The 24,431-nt window shown below is 37.1% G+C and overlaps 2 protein-coding genes across 4 annotated transcripts in view; one reads left to right on the top strand and one right to left on the bottom strand.

The window, feature by feature from the left end:
* Positions 1–12,393, bottom strand: part of LOC125226128 (dnaJ homolog dnj-5) — a 29,976-nt gene extending 17,583 nt beyond the window's left edge. For both annotated transcript variants that reach the window (XM_048130013.1, XM_048130012.1), the window contains exons 1-3: positions 10,631–12,393; positions 7,443–7,609; positions 1,096–1,210 (exon numbers count right to left, since the gene is read on the bottom strand). In XM_048130013.1, coding sequence (XP_047985970.1) covers positions 1,096–1,210; positions 7,443–7,609; positions 10,631–12,207 — 1,859 coding nt within the window. In that variant the 5' untranslated portion in view covers positions 12,208–12,393. The remainder of the gene's footprint in view (positions 1–1,095; positions 1,211–7,442; positions 7,610–10,630) is intronic.
* On the top strand, positions 1,114–22,217 carry LOC125226129 (catalase-like). 2 transcript variants are annotated; one of them, XM_048130015.1, is made up of 5 exons: positions 1,114–1,242; positions 14,604–14,797; positions 15,243–15,428; positions 17,767–18,765; positions 21,742–22,217. In XM_048130015.1, the coding sequence occupies exons 2-5, from the start codon at positions 14,663–14,665 to the stop codon at positions 21,982–21,984; spliced, it is 1,563 nt and encodes a 520-aa protein (XP_047985972.1). In that variant the 5' UTR covers positions 1,114–1,242; positions 14,604–14,662; the 3' UTR covers positions 21,985–22,217. The 2 variants fall into 2 exon arrangements, with proteins under 2 accessions (XP_047985972.1, XP_047985971.1); XM_048130014.1 differs by lacking the exon at positions 21,742–22,217 and having other exon boundaries at positions 17,767–19,789.
* The last annotated feature ends 2,214 nt before the right edge of the window (positions 22,218–24,431 follow it).

Here is a 24,431-nt window from a genome sequence, read left to right as displayed (position 1 = left end):
TAGAGGCACGTAATTTTAAGACTCAATTCAATATAAAGTGGGCCAAGTGTAACAACTATAAAAAAACATTCTTAGAAAAAGAGAAGACAAGATAAACTGCATTTTTCAAAACCAGAACAACAAAAAGGAGGGAGGCCTCAAAAGGATTTTGTGGAATCCAGTGATGGCTCAAAACGCAGAAAAACAGCAGTTTTACGCAACAGTTATTCCGCTGACGTGTTATCTGAGCACCTGATTCCAATAGGAGTGAAGAGGCGGAAGCGAGGAATAACTATCGAAACTATCGAGAGAGTCGTAAAACTTCCAGAATCGACAACATGACGGATGTTTTTAAAAACCGATGTGCATTCTTTATAGCCGTTTACTGTAAGGGCCGCTGTTGCTGTTTGTACATTGTGCCAAGTGGGGCGGAAGATAAACATTGCACACGAGAGTAAAGTTAAATAGCGATGACTTCCCGGAGAGATTTAAATACCTGCTTGAGATTACAATGTTTTTCATCACATTTGCAACATAAAAAACTGTAAAAAGAAAAAAAACTGTACTAGAAATTTCATAACTCCCGGCCGCAAGAGGATATTACTACATTTACTGTGGGAGTGTGATGAAAAACATTTTGCTTTTCTCAATTTTACTTGTTAGATTTTTTTCTTCATAACTCTGCCGTCTATTATTGTTAATAGTCCGTATAAATTTGATAATCATATACTAAACAGTATGCAATATGTCCATTGGTTTATGTATACGCCCTAAGGTCAAGCTATGGACTTGTGAAAGCCTTATTATATATATATAAAAAAAAATATTATATCCAAAATAGTGTTAGAACACCGGTGTCTTAGAGAAATTTCATTTAAGCTCTAGAACATTCTTCACCTACAAACAGAACGCAGTTTAAAAACAACACATTGCCTATTTACAATATTTACAATTTGTAACCTATTTACGTTATTCCAGTACAAATAAACTATTATAATGCAAATGAATATACCGAGTCTGAGTAACATTCATTATCTGTTCGCTATCTATACCCGCGATAGAATATCACGTAACCCTACTACTGAAATCGATGTAAATATTGCCAAATCGTCTCACCTGTACGGATCTTTCCCCTTGCAAGCCAACAGCCTTTTCATTGCCTCCTCGCCCGTCGCGGGTAGTGGTATATTCGAGTTCAGTTTACTTGAGTCGTTGCCTTCTACTTCGGTTTCTGGAAAAAAAATTGGTGCGTGTGAACTCGAGGTATGTAACATAGTAAGATATGCATTGTTATTGTGGACTGTATTGGTTTTTTTTTCTTAATATGTAAAATGGTTCAGTAATATGATAGACGCGACTTTGTTGAGGTATGGTATTTTAGATAGATTTGAATTATACTTTATAAACTAGAAGTGGAAACTTTGGATATGGATTCAACGGCTATCTCCTTTATTTATCTTTTCTCTTAGATTAGGCTATTTTATAATATGATTATAAAAGTAAAATACAAAACCACATACAAAACAATACAAAATATATAAACACATTATAAAAAACCTAACCTAGGGTGCCGCCAGCAGCGGGGCAGGGCCCAAACGGCTATTATTATTATTAATGAATGCTCGAAAAAACTATTCATTCTATTTGATAGTCTTGCTTTAAGTGTTCTACTTATTCTTAAACTTACACTAAAATTAAATTTCTTGTGCTAATAGTAATATATTTTCACGTAATTATTATTCAACAAAACGCCCTCACCTATATGCCGATAATGCGTTGATTCAACCACTTCTAGTAACAATTTAATATTTCAACCGTTTTATAACAGAGAAAGTAATTTGTTGGTAATATAACCTAACCAATTAAAATCTTGAACAAACCCCCGGCCGCGAGATAGTGGATCGATTTTCATGAAACATGGCTAAGAACACTCCCGACTAACTCAGCTTTCACTCAAAAAAAAAACTAAATCTAAATCGGTTCATCCGTTTGGGAGCTACGATGCCACAGACAGACAGACAGACAGATAGACAGACAGACAGATAGATAGACACGTCAAACTTATAACACCCCCTGTTAAAAAGGGGGCCAAGTTCCTATCGGCTAATTGTTCTCCAGGTTCTCCTAAAAAACCGGCCAAGAGCGTGTCGGGCCACGCTCAGTGTAGGGTTCCGTAGTTTCCCATATTTTTTTCAAGTGTTCAACCTATCTAATTCAAAATAATTTCCCTAGAAAGTTTTCTACTCTTGTGATTTTTTTCATATTTTTTAAACATATGGTTCAAAAGTTAGAGGGGGGAGCACATTTTTTAGGGTTCCGTAGTCAACTAGGAACCCTTATAGTTTCACCATGTCTGTCTGTCCGTCCGTCCGTCCGTCCGTCCGTCCGCGGTTAATCTCAGTAACCGTTAGCACTAGAAAGCTGAAATTTGGTACCAATATGTATATCAATCACGCCAACAAAGTGCAAAAATAAAAAATGGAAAAAAATGTTTTATTAGGGTACCCCCCCTACACGTAAAGTGGGGGCTGATTTTTTTTTCATTCCAACCCCAACGTGTGATATATTGTTGGATAGGTATTTAAAAATGAATAAGGGTTTACTAAGATGGTTTTTTGATAATATTAATATTTTCGGAAATAATCGCTCCTAAAGGAAAAAAAAGTGCGTCCCCCCCCCCTCTAACTTTTGAACTATATGTTTAAAAAATATGAAAAAAATTACAAAAGTAGAACTTTATAAAGACTTTCTAGGAAATTGTTTTGAACTTGATAGGTTCAGTAATTTTTGAGAAAAATACGGAAAACTACGGAACCCTACACTGAGCGTGGCCCGACACGCTCTTGGCCGGTTTTTTTATTTTAGGAGCGATAATTTCCGAAAATATGAGCATTATCAAAAAATGATTTTAAATATCTATCCAACAATATATCACACGTAAGGGTTGAAATGAAAAAAAAAATCACTCCCCACTTTACCTTAATAAAACATTTTTTTCTACTTTTTATTTTTGCACTTTGTCGGCGTGATTGATATACATATTGGTACCAAATTTCAGCTTTCTAGTCCTAACGGTCACTGAGATTATCCGCGGACGGACGGACGGACAGACAGACATGGCGAAACTATGGTTAAAAATATCTAAAATTTTATTATAATTAATGATCGTTATCAGCGTGATGTTTTGGTGGCAGAGTATGGTTGGCAAAAAAACAAATACCTACACAAGTATTTAAAACATTATATTGGCTTCGTGCGAAGTGCATGGAGGGGGTAAGCAAAGCGATCGCAGTGCTTGCGGTGGTCAAAATCGACACTGATTGTGGTTTGTCACTCACTGTCAAACTCATAAAATATAATACAATGTGTAATGTTTGATATGGGCAGCAATGTTGTTTCGTTGTTAATTGTAAAAATAATGGCAAAAATAATAGTTGCACGTTCTATGCGTTTCTTAGAGCACACTGGAAATTGGATCAAAGAACTAAATGGATAGCTACTGTGAAAAGAAAACGTAAGTGACATGTCAAAACAAAACATTATAATAAATTATATTTAAGCTTAATTTGTTTACCTAATATTGTTCAATACGCTGTTAGTATTTTTGCTACCGTAAAAGATTATGCTTAAAGATTCAGGCCTAGCCTAGGAATAGGCCCGTGTCGGATAATTCTGCGGCCGCGGACATGACTAGGTACTTACGTTTAGATTTGTTTTATATGCCATTAACGGGACGGAGGTTTAGCGAATACCATATCACTCGCTCGTAGAACTTCTACCATTACTCCTATGTTCTTCAAGATTCCTTATATGCCCTGCCATCACCAATTTATTGCCTCTTCCTGTGGTCTGGGGTTGGAAGTTTATACCGCGAGTAATGCTTAATTTGGAAACTGATTTCTATTATTATATCCATGTTTTTATAATCTATCTACCTAAATTACACTTGAAATAGTAGCTCTTGTTATTCGATTTATTTAAAATTATCGAAAAATCGTTAAAAATATATGTTTGTTTACATGTCATTTTTTGACATTTTCCACTTCAAGTTCACATGGTAGTGGGCGTAATTGTCGTGCACGTAGCCAATACTTAACAAATTATGAAATATATACATATTTATAATTACTTAATTAAATTACATTGAATAAATAACTAAAATTTGTTCAACAGATTTGGCTTCGTGCACTACTTTTGACTTGAACTAGTTATTGTACTTGTATAACAATTCTAGATAGTCGTATCTAGAGTGCATTTGATTATTTGGATTAAAATAATATACCTACACTTCGCGTACTGTATTTTTATGACATAATTAATGTCATTTACGTACCTATACTGTTTTAAAAATATATAGTTGGTCGGAAAAGGCTTTGTACCGTAGAGGTGTAATCTTAAGAAGGTACCTAAGTATTTATTTTGTAGTTAAGAACAAAGTAAATATTTAAATGTAAGTATTTGTTTTTTTTTGCCAACCGTACCGTTTGCCACGAAAAGTGCACCTTGATAACGATTTCTACTTATTATGAACATGCAACTTCCAAATCCAATATGAAACAGGTCAGTCATAAAATACAGGGTTGGGCGGATTAACTGTCCTACAGATTTCTATTCCCTGTGTATCATTTTATATCCACAATTTAATGCCCTTCACGGATTCTAAAAGACACTTCTATTACAGTCTGTTTAATTATTTTTTATAACAAAATTGAAAAGTATTTACAGTTGGAAGTTATGACAGCGAACATTGCGGATTGGGCGAGATATTCAACTAACTGAAAAAAGTTAATATCCAATATTGCTTTGATATTGCATAACAAAAATCGTTTATAGAAGTATTTTTCTTCTGAAATCAAGTTAAGATTTTGTAGGAATTGGATGGATTGTGTCAGTAAAGTAGCTACAAATAATTATGGGCGAATCATACAAAATTGTGCTTAAAATTATAAAATATTCAATCATCATATCAGCCTTTTTATCGCCCACTGCTGAGCATAGGCCTCTCTTCCAGTACGCCACTTCTCCCGGTCCTGGGCTAATCTCATCCAGTTGTGACCCGCAGTTTTTCGGAATATTCAATAACATAATATAATTGAAGAGGGACAACATATAATTATTTTTAAAAACCGGGACTTAATCGCGTATAACTACATATTAAACTGACCTCCAACGTTTCAAGGACGGCGTTGTCCCCGTGGTCTCGGAGAAGACTGGCTTGAAATGACATCAACACCTTCTGACAGCCGCGCGAGTTTTTCGAACTACCCGCACTTGGTTTTGATTATCAACTTGAACTGTTTGCGCACTAGGGATGTTACTCTGTCGACATACAACACTGACGATATTCGATTTAACGACTGTCGATATTATTTTCGGCTTACACTTATTAATGACAGGATTCCATGTGGATGAGATCCTAAAACCTTCGTCCCGATTGAAATTGCGATGTTTTTTGATTTCAATGGCTTCACGCACTTTTCTACTGTAGAAATGGCGTTCCGTGGAAAGGACTTTAGGGTCATGTAGTTTGATCCAGTGGTTTGGCCCTGACTCTAACAAATGTTCAGCCACGGCAGACTCAAAGAAAAAATCAGACAGAGAAAAATCGTCAGGTCAACAAGTCTGCCGTGGCTGAACATTTGTTAATAAGTCTAAGCCGAAAATAATATCGACAGTCGTTAAATCGGTCAGTGTTGTATGTCGACAAAACATCCCGCGCGGTTGATAATCAAAACCAAGTGCGGGTAGTTGTCGCGCGGCTGATGTTGATGTCATTTCAAGCCAGTCTTCTCCGAGACCACGGGGACAACGCCGTCCTTGAAACGTTGGAGGTCAGTTTAATATGTAGTTATACGCGATTAACTCCCGGTTTTTAAAAATAATTATGTGTAATAATCGTGAAAGTTTAAATCAGGGGACAACATTTTGCATACTGCAAAATAACCATGAACTAAGGGACCTAAACATAAAGGATAATTTATGTATGTACGCTGTTTCTTTTAAAAATGTGAGGGCTAGATAAAAATGCTATTTACGCGGCACGATGGCCATTTTACAAAGAAAATGCATTTCGATTTCAGGAGTTTAACAAATGTCAGACTGATGTTGAGTATGGTGTTATATTAAGGGATAGAAACGAAGATATTTTAGCCATAAATTTATTCAAAAGAGAAACTCAGTCAGACCACATCTTCATGAGGAAAAGTGCCATTTTCGTCGAAATTTTTAGGCTGATATTTTATCTTGAATCGTACGCTACGCATCTTTAGGTAACTGATAACTATTAATATTTATTTACATATAAAAATAAATGCAAAGTTTTATTGAGATGGCAAAAGGCTAAAACTGGCATTTATTTTGGGGTCGGGTAGTCAAGTATTGCATGACTTAGCAGATGAGGTCGTGCGTGCCGGGTCAAACTCCTTCTACAGCAAAATGCCTAAAATTATGCAAGTTAAAGAAAAGCAAAAAAAAAAATATATTACATAACACTTTAAAACTTAAGATGTTATGGATATAAATCATAGCACTACTTTTCACATTATCGTGTTTTTAAATTTTATACCACTTTTTAACTAGGACAGTTATTCTGCCCAACCCTGTACATATTAGGTACCTTACTTAGTTGTTGAAGGAAGCAGTGAGCATATTGCCAATAAAATTTTTATTTATCCGAATATGATGTTTCATTTCCAAATTATTCAGTCATCGATGAATGATTGACATATGTAAGTTGGAAGTACTAGTGCCAACAGAAAATATTTATTTGAATCACGATATTGTGCTCATTTATAAATCTATATAAAGTATTGTCTTGTGTTTTGGGAGGGGAGTTTGTTAGTTTTGTTAAATGGTATTTATTTTATAGGGTGACAATAGCGAAATTTCTCAAAATTAGAAATTTTCATAGTCAATCCGATATTATGAGTAAGTGTCAACTGTCAGGTGCTTTTTTTTAATGTCACATATTGGGACTGAATTATTAATTGTCAGTCCTAATAAATAGCCTGTCTTAACCTCGTCAGGCCCAATGTACATAGTTGTTGCAATCTAATTTGAATCTTCCATGAACCCAATAAAGTAGAATTTCCATTGTTAGATTGATTTTTGAAACAAACAAAATTCTTACTAATTTATAGAACAAGGTTCAAATTCTAAACGGGAAAACTAACTATGGTGGGCCTTACGGGGTTAAAGATATAGAGACCGGATCAGATGCCGGGAGATTAGTATTAAATACGCCTGTCGCAAGTTTGTAGATGAACCCACGCACACTTGTAGATGGAATGGACGCTTTTATAGCTCAATACACGCGCATCGTTTCCATATTTGTGTACAGTATGCGAACAACCAGCGAGTCGTGTCATCACGCACGCACACAACAACAGAGCTAATAACTGCGACACGTTCGCCGGCGGATTGTCCGCTCTCTAGTATTATATGCTCTGAGTACTATACTGTACCTTTCTTGAACCATTTCATTTTCCTCCAAAAGCCGAATCTGGTGTGTCCGAACTTCCTGTCGATGTAGAGCAGGTACTTGTTCCCGCCGAGCTTGTAGATCCACTCCTTGCTGCTTCGCCACACCGCTTGGGAACTCACGTACGTTTGAGTGAACATCGAGGTGCAACTGTGGAAAGTTATAGTCATTATTGATTTTATTTTTGGCACTATAGTTAGCCGGGACACAGAAGTTTGGCAGAGTAAAATGCACGTACTGCCTCGGCCAAAGCACGTCTACAGTCTATGGTACCAGGATGCCCTTGTGGTGACGAATTAAGATTTCACCGACCCCTTTCTTCCCGTGGGTGTCGTAGAAGACGACTGTGGGATATGAGTTGAATTGTGGCGTAGGCCAGAGGCTGGTAACTTGTCACTACAATGTCACAATTTAGTTTTCTTTCAACCCCTTAATTGTCAAGGGTGGCACTGATTCGAGTAGTTTTATGTGCTCTGCCTACCCCTTTGTGGGAAACAGGCATGATTCTATGTATCTAGTTAGCCGGGTCTACACATACAGAAGTTCGGCCGAGCAAAACGCACGCACTGCCTCGGCAATGGCATGTCTACATAGTACATTTGCCGCGCGAGGAAATTGTTTCGCGACATGCCTCGCCCTGTGTGGACCTGGCACCTGACTGTTAATTTAAGGCAGCTTTTTCAGTTAAAATATAAAAACAATATAAATTAGTTATAAAAATTGCTAGATGCACTTAAAATTGCAGTGGATTTCGGAAATATCGAGTAGAATGCTTGAGATATATTTTTTTATCAAACATTTGATTTTTGATGATAGAAGTTTTACCCTGTATACTTTTCTTTGAAATCTAAAATTTTGGATGCATTTAACAAAATAACACCTTAATTTCAGAAGTACTTTTAAATTGATGTTTATTATTGATACATGTAAAAACACGACGTGTAGGATACTATACGTATTGAAGTTCTTTATTCACGTAGCAATAAGTTCAATGAGTAGATAGTTTGATAAGAAATTTTAAGATAAAGTTACGTTGATTTACATCGCAACATTTTTCTCGCATTTTGCAGCAAATCCGTCACGCTCTGACTCCCAGCTTAGGGTTCAGTAATAAAGTAATAAATTCACTATCTACTAATAACAGTTTTATACTTATAGATGTCTAAATTCAAACATATTGACCATGTAACTCTACTCACACTTTCTTGAATTTAATAATATTATAGGACGTTCTTACACAGATTGACTGAGTCCCACGGTTCGTAAGTACGTATACTATACACGGACAATGATATATATATTATATACAAATACTTATATACATAGAAAACAGCCATGACTCAGGAACAAATATATATATCTATGCTTATCTGTGCTTATCGCAAAATTGGGGCATCTTCCTCTTTTACTAAGTAATTAAGAGGATACGGTAGCGAAAATGCTAAAATGGGAATGAGCCCCCCCTTTCAACTTGGGAATTTTAGTTAAATATACAAGTGTTATTAACTAGATTTATCGAAAAAAATTGTCCATTAAGAACAACTCAGTCAAAAGATATTTCAAAAAAATCTTTAAAATCGAGGTTCCACTCTCGACTCTTTCCTCCTTCAAAACTTAATCAATCGGAACGAAATTTGAGAATCTGAATAACAATGAAATAATCTATGTCGGACCGTTTAGCTTTTTTGGTTAATTGTTACCAATCTTGAGTATCACACCTTTTTTGCGGCACAATGCAAAAGGCCGTTTTTGGAAATTTTTGATTGGCTCTAGAATCTTTGAAAAGCAGAATATCAAAAAAATCAAAACGGTCCGACACAGATAAAAATAATAATAATGTGTTGAAAAAATCATTGCTCTATCTTCAAAAACCAGGGAGGAAATAGTCGAGAGCGTTTGTATGGAGAATTGACCCCTACCGTATCGTCTTAATTAGAGTGCTAAAGAATTCAGGAACCCTGTTTTTGTTATAGCCCTTTGGGATTTATATAAAATAATGTTTCTGAATGGTTGAGTGCATCTACTAAAATGTTATTTTCTTATAATGTTTCTTGCTAAAGTATTGCACAAGGTGTGGAAACATAAACTAGTAAGCCTAGTAACATCAGTTGCTTAATTTGACTTTCCGTTTTTAGTGTAAGAACAATTTTATAGTTCACTTGGAGCGAATGAGCAGGCCAGTCGAATAATTCACACGGAACAATTACCCGTATAACTAAAAACTATTTTTTTTTAGTAGATTTAATCTAATTAAAACATGGCATTCTCAGTTTGTCTTCAAATATTGTCATGTTTGAGCATAGCTTTGGAGACACATATAAGCAAAAGAACTCAAAGAAATAACGTTTGCTGACTAGGGAATTCAAACCGTAACCGAAATAACCGGTTCAAACCAGTTATTTGTCAAATTTTCATAACGGATTATTAGGAAATTCAAATAACCGGTAACGGTTATTATCGATTATTATTTTATGATTAAAATTTGATGAATTGGACCTTAAATGGCTCCAAAATATGTACTGCCTATGTTTGACTGTGACTAACATTTTTGTTATTCATTTCCTTTAGTAATAAACGAAAATATAAAAAAATTCTTTCCTTCCTTGTGAACGATTTTGATTGAATATAATATCACGTCAAGTCAAGGCCTTATTATCAACTTTTAGTAACATTCACTAATACTTTATTTTACCTTCATTTTTGTATTTTTCCGATTATTTGATAGAAAAATTTGCCACTTTTTGTGGAAAATAACCATAACTGATAATAACCGGTTGTCGGTTATTTTTCGGGCGTAACCATAACGGTTATGAAAATTGGTTGGTTTTTGCATTCCCTATTGCTGACTCAAAATAAATCATAGTTTTAAATAATTAACCAAATATGTTGCAGCATTCATACTGTTTGTACTCTATTATAAATTCATGTATACATTGTAATGCTTGGCAGCTGTGTGCATCTTTTAGGCAGACAGGAATGCTTTGCAACAGTTTGCAGACATAGCAGAAATATCTAACATGACATTGGGTAAGCTTTCTTACTTGTAACATCACTAAAACAATGTTTACAGAGCTCTCACCTCTGACCCACCTAGTGAAAATCTTCATAGTTTTGGAAATGCTGCACTAATAAAAAGATAAAAAACATAAAAAAAAATCAATGAATACTTACAGATCAAATAACAAGTGGGCACTCATTCTGCATATATCTGACAGCAAGTAGAAGAACCAAACAATAGCCTTCCAAGTGGCCTCTCCCCAATGCTCAAGGTAGTTCTGAGCCAGCCCTAAATACCCCGGCTTGTTCCGCTTAAACTTCGTCTGCGCTGTTTTCTTTTTATCCGGCACCGGTTTTGCCAATTTATGATTAATACGAGCTTCTTTTTTCTTTCGGGCCTTCACACTATCATTCTGGTTATCTTGAAAGATAAATTGAGTCTGTTCTTCATCGTCAACTCTAGAATCATCTGCTGTGGCATTCTTGTCAGAATTTTTAGCCCTGTCATTGACTTTTCTGTCTTTCTTAGGTTTTTCTTGGTTTTCAATAAAAACAAATTGACTTTCACTGCCTTCAGTGTAGCCGATATCTTCTTCATTGGTAACATCATCAAGAGAGGACCATTTACGAGGCATATTGTTACGTTTATTCTTGGATTTTTTGCTGGGTTTCTGACGTTTTTCATTGTCTTCATTATTTATATCTCCAGACTCACTGCCTGAAGAGATGGTGTTTGCTTGCTGTTTTTTCTCTTTTTGTTTGCTCTCATCAGTATGTTTGGGGTTTGATGGTTTATCAGGCTTGGAGCTGCCTTTGTTGTTTGAAGTTTTAACTTCAATATTACTTTGTGGTTTAACTTTAGTGGCATCAGGTTGGGTGTTATTCTTGTTTTTAGCTAGCACATCAGAATATGTGGGACGCATTGGTTTCACCTCTGCCACAATGCGTTTTTTGTTACTTGTGTCTGCTAATGGACTGTTTTCATTTCTTTTAGGAGAATTCTCAGGCTTTATTTGACTTATTGGAGGTTCCATTGGCTTTTTTGGAAGAACATTAGGTGGCACATCGGGATGGTTCAGTGGATAGTTTTGTCCAAAGGGAGAGTAAGTACCAGAGGAATTAGGCTCCCAGTTTCCTAACACTTCCTTCAAGAAGTTGGAGGTAGGCATGGTGGAGGTTTGGTTGCTGAGGTTTTCTTGTATGTAATTATTGTGGGTGGTAGTGGTTGGTGTTGGCATCTGAACATTATTATTGTTGATGGAGTAATCCTGGTTGAGAGTAAACATTGCGGGCTGCTGAGGAGCCTGCAGAGGCATTTCACGCAACCCTTGATTGTGGTTGAATAATTCGTATTGGCCTGACATGGGGAAGTATAGTTGTTGAGTATTTTCGTCGTAAAAGAATCTGACTACTTGCCCATTGGCTAATTTAAGCATGGCGGTTCCATAATTCTGATTATTGACGCGAGCGGTGTTAGGCATGTTGTTAAGCAACATGTTTTCATCTTGGCTGGCCCCGGTGTCACCCGCCTGCACGTTGTAAGGATGCTTGTTCAAATAAACATCGTTCGTGAAATCACCGTTAGCGTACACACTGTTTTCGCTCATTGTAGGCGTGTTGGATGAAAGCGGTACTTGTTTTCTTTCATTTAACATACCAGGTGCACAGTTTTCAGATGTTTCTGCACGGTAATTCCAAGCGTTGTGCTGCATGTCATTGTATCGCGGATCATCCTTCGGCGACCTTGTCATTTTTGGTTATAACTCACTGGGAACACGCGCTATAAAAACCTATAGAAACAATGTCTGTCACACTACACTAGTAGATTTAGCATTTTGAACTGTTCCGTAAGCTGAATTGGAAATTATCTAGATATAACGTGGAATATTTATTGACGATTTGACGATGTTCATTTTTTTTTATTTTGACACATTGTAAGTTGCGTTCCGATTGTCGACTGACAAATTGAATGACACTTTATTAGAAAATGTTTATAATTATTTTAATTTAATAATTAATTATAAAGTTAGTACTTAAGTGAAATTAATAACAACCATTTAAAATATTTTAATATGCTTATATTTTATTTATTTTTTAACTCCGCACAAGTTGCAATCAAGCAGAAAGTTAGGGCCCGCGCACACGGATGCAACAGTTGCACGGCGACATTTTTTGTCTCTGTCGTCACTCCTTAGACGCACGACAGAGACAAAAAATGTCGCCGTGCAACTGTTGCATCCGTGTGCGCGGAGCGTTAGGGCCTCCACAGACGGGAGACAAAACAGTTTTGTCTCCGTCGTATTTGTATGAAAAGTTGCGTCGCCTCGTGTGCGCACCTTCATACTAGCCCATAGACCGAGCGACGGAGACAAAACTGTTTTGTCTCCCGTCTGTGGGGGCCCTTACCGACACAAAACGTAATTACGTTCCGTTGCACGCAGTATGAATGACAAACACGGAACATTACGGCTTGGTAGAAAAAGAGTAGAAATTAAAAAGTGGCAACATCGTAGTGTCTTCCCATTCTCTCACATGCATTGGATCGAGAGGGACGCTACTACAATGTTGCTACTTTTTAATTTGTACTCTTTTTGCCAGACTATCAAATAACGAATCGAGATTATTAGACTAGAGTTAACTATGCAGTTAGTTTCTTAGATAACTCTAGTTTAAAACACGTTATTACACGTTAGTTTCATCTGTCCCTATTGTAACTAATATTAATATGTAGGTGTTTTTCCGGCCGTACAAAGGCCGAGGAAGCTGATGGTTGTTTAGCAGTCAAGCGCGGATCCAGCTTTATGCCCAGGGGGGGGGGGGGGGGGGGGTCACGTGGTAAAGGCCCGGGGCCCAGTGTTGCCAGATTATAATTCTGTAAATCTGTAGGCTGCGGCCAAAATATCCGTAGAATTCCGTAGATTGAAATTTAAAAAATCCGTAGTTCTACAGACTTTTCTTTTAAGTTTTTATGGCCGATTCCGTCTCTAGAAAAAGCGGAAAATTAAAAAAAAATTAGGATAATTAAAAGACACGAAGAATTAAAATTTCGCGCCTTTTTACTGTGACACACCTCTGTTTGACAGACTAATGAAAAGTAGAAGTGTATGTAGCACTTCTACTTTTTCACCATATTATTAAGCTAGGAACATACTACGCGGACGTCCGTCGTAAATCGACCGCGGACGGGAATCTGGACAATGAAATTACATATAACCGTGCAAACTATCGGTCGACGGACGTCGACGTGGCCTTGAGCGCATGGACGTCCGATCGAAATCTGGCTCGCTGGATGTTTTGTTCCGTGCACACTGATCGGTCGCGGTCGTGGTCGATTTACGACGGACGTCCGCGTAGTATGTTCTTAGCTTCAATTCCGTTCCCTTTTACTACATTAGTGTAGCCTAGTATCTTCTTAGTAGTTTATGGTGTAGCCTTAGAAAGTTAGATCTTGTACAGCGTGAGCGGCGTGTAACGAAACGCAAAAGTATAAATAGTCGCTATAGTCCGAATTGAGTCCGAAGCACATCCGAAGCGAGACGGGAATCACGTTTCGTTATTAGCAATAACTCACAATATCTTTATTGCTTACATGTATAATTTAGTAAAAAATTGTGTTATTGGAATTCCGTAGAAATTTCAAAAAAATCCGTAGGTCTGTGTTGAAGCCCCGAAATCCGTAGATCTACAGACTTTTCCGTAGATCTGGCTACGCTGCCGGGGCCTCAGGGGGGGTCACGTGGTCTATTTGTATGGCCAACTTAGGCTGATCCCCTGGAATACCCCTGGATCCGCGCATGTTAGCAGTTCGGAGCAAAGAGCATTGAATCACTACGTTTCGGAGGTCACGTAAATTTGGCCAAGCTTATTATGCTAAGAGTTGGACTTGATTTGGACAATGTAAAGTGATCCATCAACTGTTAAACAATAATTGTGTCGCTTAACTTCAAACCTGGGTAAATCCATTCTGCTTTAAGGTTGAATATATAAAAAATATAATCTGATCTGAAAGATAATCAACCTTATAGCAGAATGGATTTACCCAGTTTTGAAGTTAGGCGACACAATTTTCATTCTCCGGTTCTTTTGGCGGGTATAGCCAGTCGAGTTTTAGTAGGAATTTTTAAGTTTAAAAATATTTTTGTTGCAGATAAGGATTAAGCAAGTTCCGATTTCTATTCATGCCCATGTTGTTAAGACCGTACTAAAATGTACAAGGGAGCAAACTTTGGCATCTTAAGGTTGATACTAGTGATACTCTTGGATATAATAATTGCTGCTAATGCTGTACATTATGAAGATGTTGCGGCTCAACAGACGGTTCTGTTCGCTGAGAGAACTGGGGTAGGTAGTACATTGTGCAACATGGGGCTAAGTTGAAAATAGCTAACGAGCGTAAATGAAATCGCGACGGCTTGCCGGAGCGAGTATAAGACTCGAGTTTGCAACATTCTTACGCCCACACTTACAATGTTTTTCATAGCACTAGTAATGTAAAAAAATGTGTAAATAGATATAGAAAGCATAAAATTAGAAATTTCATAACTCCCTTGGGAGTACGATTCTTCTATAACTCCCGCTCCGTCTGCGTGCAATAGCATATTTAGAATGCGAGTGTGATGAAAATTATTTAAAACGTCTATTTTTAGTAACCACGCTAACTATTATACAGTGTGTAAAATTGAATGCGGGCGAATCTTTTAACGGTAGTTAGTGTAGGGCATAAGAAAAGTAATTAGATAACTTTTACGAGCTATTTTTTCACTCATTCATTATTTTATATTTTCAGGGGCCAATAGGAATTCTGACCACGGCGAATGGAGCACCCGTAGAGTTCAAGGACGCCAATGTGTCCCTCAACCGGCGAGTACTCTTCAACGAGTATTTAACGGAGTCTATAACGCATCTCAACCGGCAGAAAATCGTGGAGCGCACGGTGCACGCACCCGGTTCTGGTGCTTTTGGATATTTTGAGGTTAGTACGATTCAAGGATTATTTATATAGGATTTACATACTTCATGCTGAGAATCGTACCTCGATTTTTTAGCGCCACCTATTAAATACTATTATTTAACTACACTGATGATACCTACAAATTAAATTTTGTTTCAAAATGTGTATGGCCGTACCCCCATTTGCCAGAATTTCATTTGCCATAATTTTATTTGCCATGCACTCTATTCAACAATCATAATATTGTTTCTCATAACATCTTATGCCATAATCATTGTTTACTATATTAATCAAGTGCCAGAAACTTTGTTTCCCATAAAGTCAGTTTCCATAATGTTATTTGTCAGAATCATCGAAATCAGTAATTACCACATTCCATACCATCATTTGTCATCCAAATTAGCGACCAGAAAAGTCAATTTCCATAATGTGATTTGGCAGAATCATCGAAATGCGTAATTATCACAGAGACGACACTACTAGAAGTACTAGAGAATGAAACTGCTATCAGAAAGTAGGTTAGGTTAGATTAGAACTTTGACCCCCTGGAAAATGAAACTGCTATCAGAAAGTAGGTTAGGTTAGGTTAGAACTGCGACCCCCTGGAAAATGAAACTGCTATCAGAAAGTAGGTTAGGTTAGGTTAGAACTGTGACCCCCTGGAAAATGAAACAACTTGAAAAGTAGGTTAGGTTACATTAGAACTGTGACCCCCTGGAAAATGAAACTGCTATCAGAAAGTAGGTTAGGTTAGGTTAGAACTGTGACCCCCTGGAAGATGAAACAGCTTGAAAAGTAGGTTAGGTTAGAACTGTGACCCCCTGGAAAATGAAACTGCTATCAGAAAGTAGGTTAGGTAATAATATCTATGGTATGTTAAGGTGGTTAAGGTGGTTCGGGCATGTAGAGAGGATGGATGAGAGGAGAGTAATGAAGAAAGTATATGAAAAAAGAGTGGAAGGGTCAGTTGGAAGTGGAAAACCTAGGCGAACTTTTCTTGTTCAAATCGGGGAAATATTGCAAAACGGGGCCAGGGTGCGTAGCCGAATGGCATTTCTCCGACGCCAAACGAAAGCGATACGCCGCTGGCTCTGTCGCGCCAATACGCAAGCGCGATAGAGATAGATATCTACTAGCGCTTCGTTTCGTGAGCGTTTCGTGAGCGATTGTGCCATTTGGCTAGCCACCCTGGTCAGAAGTACTCGAAACCGACGAGCGTGTATGAGAAACGTTATGAAAGTGTGTGAAGCGAAAGTGATTTGTCAGGATCGTAGTAAATGGAAATCCGTGATCTCTGCCTACCCCTCTGGGAAACAGGCGTAATTGTATGTATGTATGTATGTATGTAATAATATGGGCAACAATTAATATGGCAATAATTGCTTATGGCGTTTATTATATTAAACCAAATTATTTCACTTAATAATATGGCTAACAAATAGTATGGCATTGTATGATTATGGAAGGTAATGTTCGGACGGATCTGCGTCGGCTTCAAGTCAGTGACTGGCAAGAGGCTGCGCAGGATCGGGACAGGGGGCGATCTCTCGTTTCGGAGGCCAAGATTCACTTTGGATCACTGACCCAAAATAGTTAGATTGTATATTGACGTGATATCATGATTTTATAATAAAGAAATATGTCATTTGTTCTTGTGAAAAATAAAAACACGCAAAAATATTTGGGGAAATATGATTTTGGCCAACACCATCTAATTTTAAGCCTAAAAGGCCCATACATTTCAGGGGTAGATACGCTTTTTTGTATGGGCTTTGTCAGTCCAATATTAAATCGTTCTTAGTACGAATCAAAGACGTATAGAGGGTGAAATAAAAAGGACCGTTTAAACTTTGCTTGGCGACTTTTGAGGCCAAAATGAACAACTTTTATTATGGGACCAATGCTGAAATCGCATTAAAAATTTTGGTTGTTCCACAAAAATGAGCGGCATCATGACAGTCGAAATGTATGAAACAGCTAATTTTTTTTGCGATTTCAGCATAGATCCCATAATAAACCTTGTTCATTATTTTTTAATAACAAAACTACCGTAAGACACACATATTAAACATATAAACGGGTCACTCACACGTAAGTCGAAAAACGCTCGACATGTTTCGCTCCGTAACGCGGAGCATTTCCGATATGGTATTGTTTTCATTCCACAGAAGTCACTATGCAAAGTTTGAACGGTCCTTTTTATTTCACCATGTATAACTCCGTATACTTATATTATATTTGTTATAAGTATAGTATAATTAAGCTAGAATTTTACAGCTAACAATAACATTTCGAATAGTAATTTACACTTATTAAGTACCTTATTATTTCTTGTCTAAGTTTTTTTTTCACATTCCAGGTCACCCGCGACATAACGAACATTTGTAAAGCAAAATTCCTAAATAAAATCGGCAAAAAAACGCCGGTGGCCGTAAGATTTTCTCTAGTAGCTCCTTCAATCGGGGCTTCGGACACATTCAGAGATGGGCGCGGTTTCGCTATCAAATTCTACACGGAGGACGGCAATTTCGATATGGTGGGCCTCAGTACCCCTATATTTCCTTACAAAGACCCTCTCTTCTTCCCGACATTCGCAAACGCGCAGGCCAAAAATCCCTCAACCAATTTGTTCGACGCGAACATGTTATGGGATTACATAACTCTACGTCCAGAATCAATACACTTCTTCATGTATAAATTTGGAGACAGCGGCATACCCAACGGTTACCGGCATATGCCAGGGTTCAGCGTCCATACATACCAAGTGACCAACGATCAAGGAGAATCGCATTTCCTTAGATTCCATTTATTACCAGATCAAGGAGAGGGTTACTTGACTTCTAAAGAAGGCATGGAGATAAGTGGAATTAATCCAGACGCCTTTACGAAAGACTTGTATAATGCTATTGCAAATGGAGACTACCCTAGCTGGCAAGTTCTAGTTCAGGTGCTAAGTTTAGAGCAGGTTCGAAATGCTGCTTTTGACGTCTTTGACGTGACAAAGGTGCTACCCGTTGATGAGTATCCGCTTCAACCCTTGGGCCGTCTGGTGCTTGACAGGAATCCTGTGAATTTCTTTGCGGAGATCGAACAAATAGCTATGTGTCCCACTAATTTGGTCCCAGGTATTCTTGGCGCGCCGGATAAATTATTTGAAGCACGTCGGTTGTCATATCGCGATGCTCAGTATTATAGGCTAGGAGCAAATTTCCAGAACATAGCCGTTAATTGTCCTTTGAGACAATCTTTTACTTATAACAATAATGGCCGTCCGCCAGCGAAAATAACCGATAGACCAACGTACTGGCCTAACACATACCATGGTCCTGTACCTTATGTTGATCCCGAAAGACCTGAGGTACTTGAAATAGTGCAAGATACGTCTCTAAACTTTGACCAGGCGTCACATCATTATAAATATGAGTTGCCTGAAGACGCAAGGAAACGTTTGATTAGTAATATTGTTGATAGCCTTGTACAGGCTGATCCCAAGCTTCAGGATCGAGCAGTCAAGCTGTTCAAGATCATAAATGCGGATTTAGGGATTAGAGTGGAGAGGGGTCTAGCTAATGAGAAGAAAAATAAATATAATTACGAACTAATGTAAAGCTCCATATTTTTTGCGTAAATTATATTAATAATATATTACAATATGTCGTGATATTAAATTTTATGTGGTGTAAGGTACATTAAGTTCTCGTTAGATTTGTGTTTAAAACTCTGGTGCCAAAAACTTGTTTTAAGTGTCAAGAATGCCTACAAAAATTCTCTAACGAGTACCTACCTACTTGGTAGATACTTGGAATAAGAACGGGGTTTTGATAATAATGGGATTAATCTGTATGTATAAATTACATTCCATAAAAAAAAAATCAAAATCGGTTCAGTAATAAGGGAGATATTAAAATTAAAATATAAAAAAAAAACATACAGACGAATTGATAACGTCCTCCTTTTAGGTTTGGATGTCCTCACTAGACCCACCTATATCTACACTTACTCACACCACACCTGTAAACTATAATCACGCCTGTGGTAGGCAGAGCACATTAAACTACTCAAGTTTCATTCCTGGCAAAGAAGAAAGAAAGCGAAATTGTGACGTTAATAGCAGCCAGGGAGCTATCAACAATACCTAATATTCATAATTAAATATATTTTGCAATGTAATAGTCGTCACCTTCGTTTTATGGTAAAAGTACCAGTGCTGGACAGTAAGTCAGTGACTCAGTCAGTAGATGCCACTTTCAATAAAGGCATTGTCAATAAATGCACTGGCAAATTTACCTTAAGTACGTAAGTTTTGTAAAGTAAGTTAAAAATGTAAATTTATAATTATTACCCATGTTAATTACTTACATCAATAAATTATTCTCAGCAAACTGCTTATGTTTTCTAACCTAATAGCTTCTATAGGGTTTTTATTAAAACTCACATAATATTACTAGGCGGTAAAAAACGCGAAATCTAATTAACTTACGATAATGTCGATAATTATTACTATATTTTTAGTTTTGACAATAGCTAACCTTAAAAAAACCGGCGAAGTGCGATTTGTACTCGCGTTGCAAGGGTTCCGTACACTACAAGAGTCAAGAAGGGCTTAAGCGCCTCCTTTTTAGTAGGAACTTAAGTCATTTTTGCGAATAATCGATATTTTGAACAAAACGAAACAAATGAGTTTATTTTATATGTAATATTTAAACGCGCTCACACAATTTCAAGAGATTTGGCTTTTAAGTCCGACTTACGCTTTACTGTAGATTTCTAATAGGTTTTCCTGTAGGTAATCTATAGATTGAAAACTATCTCGTGTATTTTTTTTTGCAAATTTTACGCTTAGTAGTTTTGGAGATAAGGGGGGGGGGGGGGGGGGGGGGGGGGGGTCATTTTTTGCCTATTTTCTTAAATTACTTTACTAAAAATTATTAAAAAATATATTTTTGAAATACTTCTAAAAAGCTCTTTCATTTGATATGTAACACAATATAGTTCTAGAAACATTGATTTTTAATTTTCACTTTTACCCCCCCAAAAGTGGCCTCTATAATTTAATTTTCTTAATTTAAATTACATGTGCGTCTTTGGGTCACAGGTTTAATTACATATGTGTGCCAAATTTCAGTCAAATTTCAAGTTAATCGGTTCGGTAGTTTCGGAGAAAATTGACTGTGACAACGGACACACAAGTGATCCTATAAGGGTTCCGTTATTCCTTTTTGAGGTACGGAACCCTAAAAACAATGTACTATGAATAATATGATGCACAAATATGTTTATATATGGGCATATTTCTATATAAGTAGGGTACCTACCCCCTTCCTATAGTTCCTGTCGTTGTCCGGTTTGAACCAACCCAACTACGAGTGAGTCGAGTAAACAGCCGGCGTATCATGCTTCTAATTTTATCACTTATCCACGTGGATAAGACTTCTGTCACGCTTTGGCAAGTATGTCAGTGTGAGAGTGACAGATGTCTTATCCACGTGGATAAGTGATAAAATTAAGCGTGGTACGCCGGCAGGTGCCGTAGCCGAATGGCATTTCTGCGACGCGAAACGAAAACGAAACGCCGCGAAAGGTAGTCTGGCTCTGTCGCGCCAATACGCAGGAGCGTTTCGTGAGGGTTTGTGCCATTACGTACCCTGAACTCCCCAGGAACATAAAGTCACTATAAAAGAGCCAGTCCAAGACTCAACCATTGCAGACGCGGAGGCTCCGCGGAGCTATCCACACTCCAACTAATGAAGATCAATTTTGCTATTCGAAAACGGATAGCAAAATTGCATTTTCTCCACAAGAGTGCAAAGTAATTTCATACAAATTTAAACTTGATGCCTTGAGCTGGCTGGTAGAATTTACCTAGGCTTACAAATAATTGTTTTGAATCATAAATAAATATTATTTGATTTGATTTAGATTAATGTTTTATGGTCTGTATTTTGTTCGTGTTGGTGTGGAGAAAAATGTTGTGTTTGTGTGGCGGTTGGCTTGGCCTGGGGGCCGATTTTTGAGTCTCACGGCGATCGAATTCAGAAAATTGTCACTGAAATAATGGTATTTTAGTGACAGTGAGACTCAAAAATCGGCCCCCTGACTCTAGTTCCCTACGGCTTGCCACAATCTGCCTTGCGTTTTATCTTTAACGTAGATTATGTTATGAATGTTATGATGGAAACACTATAAAACAGTCTATGTTTTATGACAGGTAGCGCTAGTATTTAATTGTTATTATCTTATCTTATACTTTTAAACGAGCAATTCTTGTATATTTATTTATTTATTTATATATACCGATGGTCCTGTACCTTATGTTGATCCCGAAAGACCTGAGGTACTTGAAATAGTGCAAGATACGTCTCTAAACTTTGACCAGGCGTCACATCATTATAAATATGAGTTGCCTGAAGACGCAAGGAAACGTTTGATTAGTAATATTGTTGATAGCCTTGTACAGGCTGATCCCAAGCTTCAGGATCGAGCAGTCAAGCTGTTCAAGATCATAAATGCGGATTTAGGGATTAGAGTGGAGAGGGGTCTAGCTAATGAGAAAAAAATAAATATAATTACGAACTAATGTAAAGCTCCATATTTTTTGCGTAAATTATATTAATAATATATTATAATATGTCGTGATATTAAATTTTATGTGGTGTAAGGTACATTAAGTTCTCGTTAGATTTGTGTTTAAAACTCTGGTGCCAAAAACTTGTTTTAAGTGTCAAGAATGCCTACAAAAATTCTCTAACGAGTACCTACCTACTTGGTACTTGGAATAAGAACGGGGTTTTGATAATAATGGGATTAATCTGTATGTATAAATTACATTCCATAAAAAAAAAATCAAAATCGGTTCAGTAATAAGGGAGATATTAAAATTAAAATATAAAAAAAAAACATACAGACGAATTGATAACGTCCTCCTTTTAGGTTTGGATGTCCTCACTAGACCCACCTATACACTTACTCACACCACACCTGTAAACTATAATCACGCCTGTGGTAGGCAGAGCACATTAAACTACTCAAGTTTCATTCCTGGCAAAGAAGAAAGAAAGCGAAATTGTGACGTTAATAGCAGCCAGGGAGCTATCAACAATACCTAATATTCATAATTAAATATATTTTGCAATGTAATAGTCGTCACCTTCGTTTTATGGTAAAAGTACCAGTGCTGGACAGTAAGTCAGTGACTCAGTCAGTAGATGCCACTTTCAATAAAGGCATTGTCAATAAATTAATGTGACAGAAATATTTTGGACATACGCGCGTTGAGCACTGGTAAATTTACCTTAAGTACGTAAGTTTTGTAAAGTAAGTTAAAAATGTAAATTTATAATTATTACCCATGTTAATTACTTACATCAATAAATTATTCTCAGCAAACTGCTTATGTTTTCTAACCTAATAGCTTCTATAGGGTTTTTATTAAAACTCACATAATATTACTAGGCGGTAAAAAACGCGAAATCTCATTAACTTACGATAATGTCGATAATTATTACTATATTTTTAGTTTTGATAATAGCTAACCTTAAAAAAACCGGCCAAGTGCGAGTTGTACTCGCGTTGCAAGGGTTCCGTACACTACAAGAGTCAAGAAGGGCTTAAGCGCCTCCTTTTTAGTAGGAACTTAAGTCATTTTTGCGAATAATCGATATTTTGAACAAAACGAAACAAATGAGTTTATTTTATATGTAATATTTAAACGTGAGCGCGTTTAAATATTACATATAAGCACAATTTCAAGAGATTTGGCTTTTAAGTCCGACTTACGCTTTACTGTAGATTTCTAATAGGTTTTCCTGTAGGTAATCTATAGATTGAAAACTATCTCGTGTATTTTTTTTTGCAAATTTTACGCTTAGTAGTTTTGGAGATAAGGGGGGGGGGTCAGTTTTTGCCTATTTTCTTAAATTACTTTACTAAAAATTATTAAAAAATATATTTTTGAAATACTTCTAAAAAGCTCTTTCATTTGATATGTAACACAATATAGTTCTAGAAACATTGATTTTTAATTTTCACTTTTACCCCCCCAAAAGTGGCCTCTATAATTTAATTTTCTTAATTTAAATTACATGTGCGTCTTTGGGTCACAGGTTTAATTACATATGTGTGCCAAATTTCAGTCAAATTTCAAGTTAATCGGTTCGGTAGTTTCGGAGAAAATTGACTGTGACAACGGACACACAAGTGATCCTATAAGGGTTCCGTTATTCCTTTTTGAGGTACGGAACCCTAAAAACAATGTACTATGAATAATATGATGCACAAATATGTTTATATATGGGCATATTTCTATATAAGTAGGGTACCTACCCCCTTCCTATAGTTCCTGTCGTTGTCCGGTTTGAACCAACCCAACTACGAGTGAGTCGAGTAAACAGCCGGCGTATCATGCTTCTAATTTTATCACTTATCCACGTGGATAAGACTTCTGTCACGCTTTGGCAAGTATGTCAGTGTGAGAGTGACAGATGTCTTATCCACGTGGATAAGTGATAAAATTGGAAGCGTGGTACGCCGGCAGGTGCCGTAGCCGAATGGCATTTCTGCGACGCGAAACGAAAACGAAACGCCGCGAAAGGTAGTCTGGCTCTGTCGCGCCAATACGCAGGAGCGTTTCGTGAGGGTTTGTGCCATTACGTACCCTGAACTCCCCAGGAACATAAAGTCACTATAAAAGAGCCAGTCCAAGACTCAACCATTGCAGACGCGGAGGCTCCGCGGAGCTATCCACACTCCAACTAATGAAGATCAATTTTGCTATTCGAAAACGGATAGCAAAATTGCATTTTCTCCACAAGAGTGCAAAGTAATTTCATACAAATTTAAACTTGATGCCTTGAGCTGGCTGGTAGAATTTACCTAGGCTTACAAATAATTGTTTTGAATCATAAATAAATATTATTTGATTTGATTTAGATTAATGTTTTATGGTCTGTATTTTGTTCGTGTTGGTGTGGAGAAAAATGTTGTGTTTGTGTGGCGGTTGGCTTGGCCTGGGGGCCGATTTTTGAG

The sequence above is a fragment of the Leguminivora glycinivorella genome, chromosome 5 (genome assembly GCF_023078275.1).
Source record: "Leguminivora glycinivorella isolate SPB_JAAS2020 chromosome 5, LegGlyc_1.1, whole genome shotgun sequence".
NCBI classification, from domain to species: Eukaryota; Metazoa; Arthropoda; class Insecta; order Lepidoptera; family Tortricidae; genus Leguminivora; species Leguminivora glycinivorella.
This window is presented reverse-complemented; position numbering and strand designations above follow the sequence as displayed.

Bases quoted from the DNA above. Each gene is read 5' to 3' on its own strand.
- LOC125226129 (XM_048130014.1), top strand. From the start codon at position 14,663: ATGTACAAGGGAGCAAACTTTGGCATCTTAAGGTTGATACTAGTGATA. The intron at 14,798-15,242 runs GTAGGTAGTACA...TTATATTTTCAG, and splicing joins TGTTCGCTGAGAGAACTGGG to GGGCCAATAGGAATTCTGAC. The intron at 15,429-17,766 runs GTTAGTACGATT...TTCACATTCCAG, and splicing joins GTGCTTTTGGATATTTTGAG to GTCACCCGCGACATAACGAA.